This window comes from Hyla sarda, chromosome 12 (genome assembly GCF_029499605.1).
Source record: "Hyla sarda isolate aHylSar1 chromosome 12, aHylSar1.hap1, whole genome shotgun sequence".
In the NCBI taxonomy this organism is placed as follows: domain Eukaryota; kingdom Metazoa; phylum Chordata; class Amphibia; order Anura; family Hylidae; genus Hyla; species Hyla sarda.
This window is the reverse complement of record NC_079200.1, coordinates 27494566-27508154: the sequence shown is the minus strand read 5'-3', so window position 1 is coordinate 27508154 and position 13589 is coordinate 27494566. Positions and strand designations below refer to the sequence as shown.

Below are 13589 nucleotides of genomic sequence, written 5' to 3'. Positions count from 1 at the left end.
CGCCGTGGAGGCTATGCAGGTTGACCGGTCTCGCCTGACACCTCAAGAGAGGACACGACGCCGCATGGAGAATCTCTGCCTGTACTGTGCCGGTACCGAACACTTCCTGAAGGATTGTCCTATCCGTCCTCCCCGCCTGGAAAGACGTACGCTGACCCCGCACAAAGGTGAGACAGCCCTTGATGTCAACTCTGCTTCTCCGCGTCTTACTGTGCCTGTGCGGGTATCTGCCTCTACCTTCTCCTTCTCTACTATGGCCTTCTTGGATTCCGGATCTGCAGGAAATTTTATTTTGGCCTCTCTCACCAACAGGTTCAACATCCCGCTGACCAGTCTCACCAGACCTCTCTACATCAATTGTGTTAACAATGAAAGATTGGACTGTACCATACGTTTCCGCACGGAGCCCCTCCTAATGTGCATCGGATCTCACCATGAAAAAATTGAGTTCTTGGTCCTCCCCAATTGCACTTCCGAAATTCTCCTTGGACTACCCTGGCTTCAACACCACTCCCCTACCCTGGATTGGTCCACTGGGGAGATCAAGAGTTGGGGCCCCTCTTGTTCCAAGGACTGTCTTAAACTGGTTCCCAGTACTCCCTGCCGTGACCCTGTGGTGCCTCCTGTAACCGGTCTCCCTAAGGCCTATATGGACTTTGCGGATGTTTTTTGCAAAAAACAAGCTGAGACTTTACCTCCTCACAGGCCTTATGACTGTCCTATTGACCTCCTCCCGGGTACTACTCCACCCCGGGGCAGAATTTATCCTCTCTCTGTCCCAGAGACTCTTGCTATGTCTGAGTATATCCAGGAAAATTTAAAGAAGGGCTTTATCCGCAAATCTTCCTCTCCTGCCGGAGCCGGATTTTTCTTTGTGTCCAAAAAAGATGGCTCTCTACGTCCTTGCATTGACTACCGCGGTCTTAATAAAATCACTGTAAAAAACCGCTACCCCCTACCTCTCATCTCTGAACTCTTTGATCGCCTCCAAGGTGCCCACATCTTTACCAAACTGGACTTAAGAGGTGCCTATAATCTCATCCGCATCAGAGAGGGGGATGAATGGAAAACGGCATTTAACACTAGAGATGGACACTTTGAGTATCTGGTCATGCCCTTTGGCCTGTGCAACGCCCCTGCCGTCTTCCAAGACTTTGTTAATGAAATCTTTCGTGATCTCTTATATTCCTGTGTTGTTGTATATCTGGACGATATCCTGATTTTTTCTGCCAACCTAGAAGAACACCGCCAGCATGTCCGCATGGTTCTTCAGAGACTTCGTGACAATCAACTTTATGCCAAAATGGAGAAATGTCTGTTTGAATGTCAATCTCTTCCTTTCCTAGGATACTTGGTCTCTGGCCAGGGACTACAAATGGATCCAGACAAACTCTCTGCCGTCTTAGATTGGCCACGCCCCTCCGGACTTCGTGCTATCCAACGTTTTTTGGGGTTCGCCAATTATTACAGACAATTCATTCCACATTTTTCCACCATTGTGGCTCCTATCGTGGCTTTAACCAAAAAGAATGCCAATCCTAAGTCATGGCCTCCTCAAGCGGAAGACGCCTTTAAACAGCTCAAGTCTGCCTTTTCTTCGGCTCCCGTGCTCTCCAGACCTGACCCATCTAAACCCTTCCTATTGGAGGTTGATGCCTCCTCTGTAGGAGCTGGAGCGGTCCTTCTACAGAAAAATTCTTCCGGCATGCTGTTACTTGTGGGTTTTTTTCTAGGACCTTCTCTCCGGCTGAGAGGAACTACTCCATCGGGGACCGAGAGCTTCTAGCCATTAAATTAGCACTTGAGGAATGGAGGCATCTGTTGGAGGGATCAAGATTTCCAGTTATTATTTACACCGATCACAAGAACCTCTCCTATCTCCAGTCTGCCCAACGGCTGAATCCTCGCCAGGCCAGGTGGTCTCTGTTCTTTGCCCGATTTAATTTTGAAATTCACTTTCGGCCTGCCGATAAGAACATTAGGGCCGATGCTCTCTCTCGTTCCTCGGATGCCTCGGAAGTAGAGCTCTCTCCGCAACACATCATCCCCCCTGACTGCCTGATCTCCACTTCTCCAGCCTCCATCAGGCAAACTCCTCCAGGGAAGAGCTTCGTTTCTCCACGCCAACGCCTCGGAATCCTCAAATGGGGTCACTCCTCCCATCTCGCAGGTCATGCGGGTATCAAGAAATCCGTGCAACTCATCTCTCGTTTCTATTGGTGGCCGACTCTGGAGACGGATGTTGTGGATTTTGTACGAGCCTGCACTGTTTGTGCCCGGGATAAGACTCCTCGCCAGAAGCCCGCTGCTCTTCTTCATCCTCTGCCTGTCCCCGAACAGCCTTGGTCTCTGATTGGTATGGACTTTATTACAGACTTACCCCCATCCCGTGGCAACACTGTTGTTTGGGTGGTCGTTGATCGATTCTCCAAGATGGCACATTTCATCCCTCTTCCTGGTCTTCCTTCAGCGCCTCAGTTGGCAAAACAATTTTTTGTACACATTTTTCGTCTTCACGGGTTGCCCACGCAGATCGTCTCGGATAGAGGCGTCCAATTCGTGTCAAAATTCTGGAGGGCTCTCTGTAAACAACTCAAGATTAAATTAAACTTTTCCTCTGCATATCATCCTCAATCCAATGGGCAAGTAGAAAGAATTAACCAGGTCCTGGGTGATTATTTATGCCATTTTGTTTCCTCCCGCCAGGATGACTGGGCAGATCTTCTACCATGGGCCGAATTTTCGTATAACTTCAGAGTCTCTGAATCCTCCTCCAAATCCCCATTTTTTGTGGTGTACGGCCGTCACCCTCTTCCCCCCCTCCCTACTCCCTTGCCCTCTGGTTTGCCCGCTGTGGATGAAATATCTCGTGATCTTTCCACCATATGGAAAGAGACCCAAAATTCTCTTTTACAGGCTTCATCACGCATGAAGAAGTTTGCTGATAGAAAAAGAAGAGCTCCCCCCATTTTTTCTCCTGGAGACAAGGTATGGCTCTCCGCTAAATATGTCCGCTTCCGTGTCCCTAGCTACAAATTGGGACCACGCTATCTTGGTCCTTTCAAAATCTTGTGCCAGATTAATCCTGTCTCTTACAAACTTCTTCTTCCTCCTTCTCTTCGAATTCCTAATGCCTTTCACGTTTCTCTTCTTAAACCACTTATCATCAACCGTTTCTCTCCCAAGTTTGTTTCTCCCACTCCTGTTTCCGGCTCCTCGGACATCTTCTCCGTTAAAGAGATACTGGCCTCCAAGAAGGTCAGAGGGAAAACCTTTTTCCTGGTCGATTGGGAGGGTTGTGGTCCTGAAGAGAGATCCTGGGAACCTGAGGACAATATCCTAGACAAAAGTCTGCTCCTCAGGTTCTCAGGCTCTAAGAAGAGGGGGAGACCCAAGGGGGGGGGTATTGTTACGCCGAGCGCTCCGGGTCCCCGCTCCTCCCCGGACCTCGCTTCACTCTCGCTACCGCAGCGCTCCGGGCAGCTCCACTGACCCGGTGCGCTGCGATACCGTCTCCAGCCGGGATGCGATTCGCGATGCGGGTGGCGCCCGCTCGCGATGCGCATCCCGGCTCCCGTACCTGACTCGCTCTCCGTCTGTCCTGTCCCGGCGCGCGCGGCCCCGCTCCCTAGGGCGCGCGCGCGCCGGGTCTCTGCGATTTAAAGGGCCACTGCGCCGCTGATTGGCGCAGTGGTTCCAATTAGTGTGTTCACCTGTGCACTCCCTATTTATACCTCACTTCCCCTTCACTCCCTCGCCGGATCTTGTTGCCATTGTGCCAGTGAAAGCGTTTCCTTGTGTGTTCCTAGCCTGTGTTCCAGACCTCCTGCCGTTGCCCCTGACTACGATCCTTGCTGCCTGCCCCGACCTTCTGCTACGTCCGACCTTGCTTCTGTCTACTCCCTTGTACCGCGCCTATCTTCAGCAGCCAGAGAGGTTGAGCCGTTGCTAGTGGATACGACCTGGTCACTACCGCCGCAGCAAGACCATCCCACTTTGCGGCGGGCTCTGGTGAAAACCAGTAGTGACTTAGAACCGGTCCACTAGCACGGTCCACGCCAATCCCTCTCTGGCACAGAGGATCCACCTCCTGCCAGCCGGCATCGTGACAAGCATGACTCCCCATATCATTCCTAATACACAGAATGGCTCCCCATCTCATTCCTAATACACAGCATGGCTCCCCATCTCATTCCTAGTCCACAGCATGGCTCCCCATCTCATTCCTAGAACACTGCTGCTCCCCATCTCATTCCTAGTCCACAGCATGGCTCCCCATCTTATTCCTAGACCACCGCTGCTCCCCATCTCATTCCTAGACCACAGCATGGCTCCCCATCTCATTCCTAGATCACAGCATGGCTTCTCATCTTATTCCTAGACCACCGCTACTCCCCATCTCATTCCTAGACCACCGCATGGCTTCCCATCTTATTCCTAGACCACCGCTACTCCCCATCTCATTCCTAGACCCCCGCTGCTCCCCATCTCATTCCTAGACCACAGCATAGCTCCCCATCTTATTCCTAATACACAGCATGGCTCCCCATCTTATTCCTAGACCCCCGCTGCTCCCCATCTCATTCCTAGACCACCGCATGGCTCCCCATCTGATTCCTAGACCACCGCTACTCCCCATCTCATTCCTAGACCACAGCATAGCTCCTCATCTTATTCCTAGACCACCGCTGCTCCCCCTCTTATTCCTAGACCACCGCTGCTCCCCATCTCATTCCTAGTCTCCAGTATGGCTTCCCATCTTATTCTTGGTCCCCTGCATGACTCCCTATTTTATTCCTGGTCCCCAGCATGGTTTTTAAACCTATTCCTAGTCCTCAGCATGGCCCTTTTATGTGTTGGTTTCCATTGACCCTAGCACGGCTCCCCAATCTCATTCCTGGTCCCCATCATGGCTCTACCTCTAATTTTTGGTCCTCAAAATGGCTTTCTCTCTCATCCCTGGTTCCCAGCATGGCAACCACCCCATTCATAATCCCTAACATAGCTCCTCTTCACAATGATATAGGCTGCACCCTCCCTGTCCTTGACAACCTCCCTCTTCCTGCTTTGTACCCAATAATGCTCACTGGTGGGGTAAATGCTCCTACCCTCTCATCTCCAATGACGCAGCACGATTCTGGCAGCATCTTCCCCCTGATGTTCCCGAAGTCTCCTCCTCCTTCTTGCTCCAGTTTAATGATGCAACGCAGTGCAGATGTGCATCCGGATGATTCGGAATGGGTATTATTTCAATTTTTGGTCTTTCCAAAGGGGTGAACAATTTGTTCCAAAAAAACATTGGTCGGATAAAGGGGTGATCTGCTTATAGAGGGGCAGGCATTAAATCAGCTTTTATATTTTTGATGAACTGTATATACCTGTCACACTGCTGCATGATGGAGATCTCCTTAATTATTTCCTGTAGGTCCGACTCCACAGGAATCTGTTTAATGGCCACAATCTGGCTTGTCTCTTTGTGTATTGCTTTAAATACACTGCCATAAGACCTAAGGAAGAACAGACACACATCACGACATGCGTTAGATGGCCGAGCTTGGAATCTGCGATGTACCACAAGATATCATGGGTAATGGGTTCTATTGTCACAAAATAAATCATTCAAAGCTTTTACGTTCTTCTCTATCAGGGATCTGTCTTCACTACAGTGATCCCTCAACTTACAATGGCCTCAACATACAATGGTTTCAACATACAATGGTCTTTTCTGGACCATCGTAAGTTGAAACCAGACTCAACATACAATGTACGGACAGTCCAGATCTGTGAAACATGTCAATGGCCGGAAGGACCGACCAAGCAAAAGGGGCATTTACTGGTAAAACCCCTGTATTACTGAAGCGTATGCACTGACTGATGTCTGGTAGCGCCCCCTACAGTACAGGGAGGTATTACATGTTCTGTACTCTTTACCTGTCCCAGGGTTACCTGCTCCTTTGGACACCAGGTGAGGGCGACTCCATTACTTTTTTTTTTTTTAGGACATTTCGTGTACTGTACAGGACCCTGAAGAAGCTCCTGTCCTCTACATAGACCAGTGTTTCCCAAGCAGGGTGCCCCCAGCTGTTGCAAAACTACAACTCCCAGCATGCCCGGACAGCCTTTGGCTGTCCGGGCATGCTGGGAGTTGTAGTTTTGCAAAAGCTGGAGTTCTCCCTGCTTGGGAAACACTGACATAGACAGTGATTTACAGCTCCCAGCAGATCTTTCTTACTTTTATATGTGAGGATTTGCTTTATCTATATTAGTTATCTACTTATTTTTCTTTAATTCTCCCTTTTTCCTATTTTTGGATGACATTTTGGTGCCTTTAGAACCAATTACCAGGTTTCCATAGAGTTCTGGTCTCAACATACAATGGTTTCAACATACAATGGTCGTCCCAGAACCAATTAATATTGTAACTTGAGGGACCACTGTATTTCTTAAAACAAGACACCCCAGGTATAAACAACATCTAAAAGCTATTGGGGGCTCCATCATTCCTGCTGCATAATGGGACTCTTTCCTGCTTCTCCTGTTTTTGACCCCGCCTTGTTGACTATTTTACTGTCCATTGCCTGCTATGACCTGTGACCTGACACTGCTACATCCTTCTCTTCTACGATATATCCACATCACAAAAGTCCATACCTCCTCACAGGGGTTAAAGGGGTACTCCGGTGGAAAACCTATTTCTTAAATGAACTGGTGCCAGAAAGTTAAACAGATTTGCAAATTGCTTCTATTAAAAAATCTTTACCCTTCCAGTACTTTTTAGGAGCTGTATGCTACAGAGGAAAATTCTTTTCTTTTTGAATTTCTTTTTTGTCTTGTCCACAGTGCTTTCTGCTGACACCTGATGCCCATATCAGGAACTGTCCAGAGCAGCAGAAAATCCCCATAGCTAACCTATGCTGCTCTGGACAGTTCCTGACACGGACAGAGGTGTCAGCAGAGAGCACTGTGGTCAGACAGAAAAGAAATTCAAAAAGAAAAGAATTTCCTCTGTAGTATACAGCTGCTAATAAGTACTGAAAGGATTAGGATTTTTAAATCGAAGTCAATTACAAATCTGTTTAACTTTCTGGCACCAGTTCATTAAAAAATAAAAAGTTGTCCACCGGAGTACCGCTTTAAGGGTGAAGAATCAGGGGCTTGTTAGACCCCGCTCCTTGGCGTGGATCCATGCTTTACCGCAGTAGCACAGAGGATCTGCCGCCAAAAAAGGTAGGCCTCTTACAGACATAATCCAGGAAGATCATCTCATTGTGGGCGCACATTCGGCAAGTGTACGAGCTCTATAACAAAGTACAAAGTCTACTTGCAGAAGCATCACCAGTTTCTCCAGTTCTCCATTGTGAGCACCCCGCCCTGATATCTTCAAAGTAGTATGACATGGAAGGAATGGAATATCACATTTCACTACAGACACTAAAGAAGTGACGTCACGCCACGCCCCCTCCATTCATGTCTATGGGAGGGGGCGTGACGGCCGTCACGCCCCCTCCCATAGACATGAATGGAGGGGGCGTGGTCTGACATCAATAGGGGGCATGGCCCTGGCGTCACGTCCCTGTCTCGGAGCCAGTGCCCGGCACAGAATTCCGCGGGACTCCTGCGATCATAAATCTTATCCCCTATCCAAAGATGTATAAAGCCGGAATACCCCTTTAAAGAGCTGTTAGGGCTATTAGGTGTTTTCTTTCTTTCTATTACTGCCTATTGGTACTGGTTAGATAAAGAGCACATCAAAAGACCGAAAAACGTTTTTTACTTACCCTTCCCCAAGTTTTTCTAAGATGTCAAATACTTCCTCCGGTTGTTTATTTAAGTTCTCTTCGCTCAATTTTTTTATCTGCCTAAGGGAAGGAGAAGAAAGGGGATTCATGTTAGCAAACCTAAAGCCTAAAACCTAAAAACCCTGTTATACGTGCACCTGTACCTCTCAATGATACAAGTGAGAGGATAACACATGTGGTGGTCAACGACTCGTAATGCAATGTAGAGAAGCATCGTAGGCAATATGGCGGCCACTACAAACATGTACACACAAAAAAACGAAATCTACAATACGAAAATGACAGACTAGAGACTTCCATCAACCACTAGAACCCTCCCCAGTGTCATGTGACTTGTTAGTGTTATATGGTTTCAGGTGTGAATGAAGAATAGGTGTTAAAGAGGCACTGTCATTGTTAAAAATTTTTCATATATCGCAGGACTCATTATAATATGACATTTCACAATATACACCTGTTAAAAAAAATTTAAATTTTCACCTGAAATTCAAGCTCAAAATAGCCGCCACTAGGTGTCGTCTGTCTCTTAGCCAGACAGACTAGTCTAGATTTTACAGCATACTGGATACCGGCCATAAAGCATACCGGTATCCAGTATAGGAGACTTCTATTGTGTATGCAAAACTACAGATAAAGGATGTGTGGACATGCTGGGAGCTGTAGTTTTACAACAGCTGGAGGCACCACTGCTCTAACACAGTTATTTTCAAACACTGCAGCTTCAGTTGTTACTAAACTACAACTCCCAGCATGCTGAAATAGTCAAAGCTTTCTCGGACTCCTGAATGACAAAGAAGTTGATCAGACATTCAGGGGTCTGTGAAAGATGAATGACACACATAGTGACAGCTATGCTGATTAGCATCCAGCTTTACTAGGAGAAGATAAAACGGATAGAACATGTATTCATAAAAATGCTTTTATCTAAAAAAATCCTTGCACTAATTTTATAAAGATCTATTCTTATATTTATACATTTTATCCTGTTATGAATTCACCATAATGTCTTCTGATTACTGCAGGCAAGCTCCAAGTATCTTCCTCTGACACCTGACACAGCATAAAACCAGAGAGGAAAGGGTTACAGAGTAGAGAGTACTGATTGGCTGACTGCACAGGCTTGCTCCTGTGAGGGAGACAGACTGACACGCCCCCTCCAGCCTGCACAATGAAAAAGTAACTCACCAGCAGATAAATGCTTATATCTCTGGATATATAGGTCCGAGACACATAAAAATGATATGCACATGATCAGGATTGGGTCCTGAGTAACGTATCACTTTTTTTTGCACTATGACAGGTACGCTTTAAATTTGGTGTTATCGCTCTCACACTCTCTAATACTGGTCACTGGTAGTTCAACATGGCACCTCGTGGCAAATAACTCTCTGAGGATCTGAAAGAAAGAATTGTTGCTCTACAAAAATATGAAAATCACAGAAAAATGGACAGGTTAGACACCTTTTTCCAATATGAAGCCCATCAGCCACAATGCTATATAAGGGGAGGTTGCATAGGTGCAAAATACTGATGAACAATCACTCACAGGCCTACTATTCATGAGGGGGGTAGTTTCCTAGTATTATAGTTGAAAGTAGTGCAAAAAAAAAAAAGATTTGCAAAAAAGGTGGTCTGCGGTGGCGCTGCCTTGTGGAGATCAGAATGAAGGTTCAGTTTTATAGATAAAATTCCATTTATTGTTACATAAACTGAGATGTAGACATGCTAAACACGTTTCGGGGGTAAGTTCCCTCTTTCTCAACTGTAGAAATTACAATATAAGGTGCATACAGTATAAATGACGCCTCACTTTATGCACCTTATATTGTAATTTCTACAATTGAGAAAGGGGGAACTTACCCCCGAAACGCGTTTAGCATGTCAACATCTCAGTTTATGTAACAATAAATGGGATTTTATCTATAAGACTGAACCTTCATTCCGATCTCCACAAGGCAGCGCCACCACAGACCACCTTTTTTTTTTTTGCACTACTTTCAAGATTACTGCCGGCCTCATACCGAGTACCCGGCTGGACCCTGCAGACTGCAGCCCGAGATCATCTGACCCCACACGAAGGGGTGATATGCACGTATCGAGCCATACCCCAGGTGAGTAGCACGAGCATTGGGGTTGTGGACTGGGATTATCCCACTGAATTACGCGAGGCGCTATCCTCTCCCTTTCTTTTTTTTCTCCTTTCTACAGTTTTATAGTTGCACACAGATAAGCTTACACAGGGTGCCAGTTACATGATAGCGTGTAGTGCACCATGCTGGCCCACAACCTATTAGTGATGCCCAGCATCTTCTATGTGCACTCCAAATGTACCTAGTGTAGGGACTCGCAAGAGACTGAGGACCCTTGATGTGGGTTGCGTGCTTGTGTATTTTAGCCAAAATATCAACTATCATATTGAGTTAGGGTTGCCACCTGGCACAGTCGGTATTTTGGCCACCCTGCCAGTATTTTTATATTAAAAATACCGGCAATGCAATGGCCGGTATTTATCCAACCAATCCTCCACCTCCCGGAATGTTGCACCATATACTATACCAGTGTTTCCCAACCAGAGAGCCTCCAGCTGTTGCAAAACTACAACTCCCAGCATGCCCGGACAGCCGTTGGCTGTCCGGGCATGCTGGGAGTTGTAGTTTTGCAACAGCCGGAGGCACTCCTGGTAGGGAAACACTGACCTATACTATATACTACTATATAGTCCAACATGCTGGGTGTTGTAGTTTTCGTTTGGGGCAGCTGCTGAGCCACAGGCTGTATCAGGACATGCTGGGAGTTGTAGTTAGTAACTGACTGCCACTCCCGAATTTAATTTAATAAAGCTATTAAAAAGTCCCATCAAGACAAAAATGGTACTGTTAAAATCTACAGATCGGGGCACATGTTTATTCCCTTTGTGTGTATTGGAACTAAACCAAAAAAGGGAGGAAAAAAAGCAAATTGGACATAATGTCACACCAAACTACAGAAATGGGCTGGACAAAATTATTGGCACCTTTACCTTAACATTTGGTTGCACACTGTTTGTAAAAAATAACTGAACTCAGTGGCTTCCTATAACCATCAATAAGCTTCTTACACCTCTCAGCCGGAATGTTGGAGCACTCTTCCTTTGTAAACTGCTCCAGGTCTCTCTTATTATAAGGCGCCTTTTCCCAACAGCAATTTTAAGATCTCTCCACAGGTGATCAATGGGATTTAGATCTGGACTCATTGCTGCCACTTCAGAACTCTCCAGCGCTTTGTTGTCATCCATTTCTGGGGGCTTTTTGATGTATGTTTGGGGTCATTGTCCAGCTGTAAGACCTAAGATCTCGGACGCAAACCCAGCTTTCTGACACTGGGCTGTACAGTGCGACCCAAAATCCATTGGTAATCCACAGATTTCATGATGCCTTGTACACATTCAAGGCCCCCAGTGCCAGAGGCAGCAAAACAACCCAAAACATCATTGACCTCCACCATTTTTCACTGTAGGTACTGTGTTCTTTTCTTTGTAGGCCTCATTCCGTTTTCGGTGAACAGTAGAATGATGGGCTTTACCAAAAAGCTCTATCTTGGTCTCATCTGTCCACAAGACATTTTCCCAGAAGGATTTTGGTTACTCAAGTTCCTTGTGGCAAAATGTAGTCTTGCTTTTTTATGTCTGTGTCAGCAGTGGGGTCCTCCTGGGTCTCCTGCCATAGCGTTTCATTTCATTTAAATGTTGACGGATAGTTCGCGCTGACACTGATGCTCCCTGAGCCTGCAGGACAGCTTGAATATCTTTGGAACTTGTTTGGGGCTGCTTATCCACCATCATGACTATCCTGCGTTGACACCTTTCATCAATTTTTCTCTTTCGTCCACTCCCAGGGAGATTAGCTACAGTGCCATGGGTTGCAAAATTCTTGATAATGTTGCGCACTGTGGACAAAGGCAAATCTAGATCTCTGGAGATGGACTTGTAACCTTGAGATTGTTGATATTTTTCCACAATTTTGGTTCTCACGTCCTCAGACAGTTCTCTTCTCCTCTTTCTGTTGTTCATGCTTAGTGTGGCACACACAGACACACAATACAAAGACTAAGTGAACTTCTCTCCTTTTTATCTGCTTTCAGGTGTGATTTTTATATAGCTCACACCTATTACTTGCCCCAGGTGAGTTTAAAGGAGCATGACATGTTTGAAACAAGCTTATTTTTCCACAATTTTGAAAGGGTGCCAATAATTTTGTCCAGCCCATTTCTGTAGTTTGGTGTGCCATTATGTCCAATTAGCTTTTTTTCCTCCCTTTTTTGGTTTAGTTCCAATACACACAAAGGGAATAAACATGTGTATAGCAAAACATGTGTTACTGCAATCCTTTCCTGTGAGAAATATTTCATTTTCTAGAAAAAAAAATCAAGGGTGCCAACATTTACGGCCATGGCTATATATATTATGATGTGATCTGGCCTTGTGATTCTGGGGGAGCCCGGGGTGTCAGTGCATTGTGGGGTGCACATATATTTTACTGGAAAGCCCGTCTGATTGAATAGTATGGGCGTCACTAATAGGTTGCAACTATACTACTAGGAATGAATAGTTGTTCATCAGTATTTTGCACTTGTGTGAACTTCACTTATATATAGCATTGTGTTTGATCTGGATCCTAAAGGAAACAGGTGCCTAACCTGCCATTGTACCAGTAACCAGTGTGGACTTTTTTCTACATAAAGATGGCCTAGGCTATAAGAAGATGCCAAGAACCTGAAACTGAGCGGCAGCACGGTGGGCAAGACCATCCAGTGGTTTCACAGGACATGTTCTATTTAGAACCAGCCCCACCATGGTCTACCCGCATTGCCGCAAAGGTTAAAGTGTACCTGTCATCAACAAAAACTTTTTATATAACGTAGATAATACTATTATACGTATATTTGTAATATACATTGGTTAAAAATTGTGTATATTTGTGGGTGAAAAATGCTGTCCCTGCAGATATTGCCTGTGAGTCCAAATACAGTAGGACAAGCTAGTGCTGGGCGGTATACTGGTTCATACTGAATACCGGTATGTTTTTTCTGTGCAATGTGAATTTTTCCTTTAACGCAATACCGGTCGGGCCCCTCCACCCTCGAATGCAGATGAGTTGTGGCGGCACTTTAAATGAATGAGTTGTGGGCCGCGGCACTTTAAATTAATGAGATGCGGGTTGCCAGCGCTTTAAATTAATGAGATGCGGGACGCGTACTTTAAATTAATGAGATGCGGGTTGCCAGCGCTTTAAATTAATGAGATGCGGCTTTTAGCGCTTGCAGGGGGAGGTAACAGCTTCCGGCTAGCAACTTAATCATTTCCAGCTCCGCGGCCCGCATCTCATTCATTTATAGTGCCGCGGCCCGCAATGCATTGATTTAAAGCGCCGGCGGCCCGCATCTTATTCATTTATAGCGCCGTGGCCCGCATGTCATTCATTTATAGCGCCGTGGTCCGCAAAGCATTCATTTAAAGCGCTGGTGGCCCGCATCTCATTCATTTAAAGCGCTGGCGGCCCGCATCTCATTCATTTAGAGCGCCGATGGCCTGCATCTCATTCATTTAGAGCACCGATGGCCCGCATCTAATTCATTTAGAGCGCCGATGGCCCGCATCTCATTCATTTAAAGCGCCGGTGGCCCGCATCTCATTCATTTAAAGCGTTGGCGGCCCGCATCTCATTCATTTAGAGCACCGATGGCCCGCATCTCATTCATTTAGAGCGCCGATGGCCCGCATCTCATTCATTTAAAGCGCCGGTGGCCCACATC

General features: G+C 46.4%; 1 protein-coding gene across 1 annotated transcript in view; it reads right to left on the bottom strand.

The window, feature by feature from the left end:
* LOC130296605 (serine/threonine-protein kinase 4-like) overlaps nt 1-13589 on the bottom strand; it is a 98281-nt gene that overhangs the window by 75439 nt on the left and 9253 nt on the right. Inside the window, exons 2-3 of the mRNA XM_056548317.1 lie at nt 7779-7859; nt 5379-5507 (exon numbers count right to left, since the gene is read on the bottom strand). Of these exons, the coding sequence (XP_056404292.1) occupies nt 5379-5507; nt 7779-7859 (210 nt within the window). The remainder of the gene's footprint in view (nt 1-5378; nt 5508-7778; nt 7860-13589) is intronic.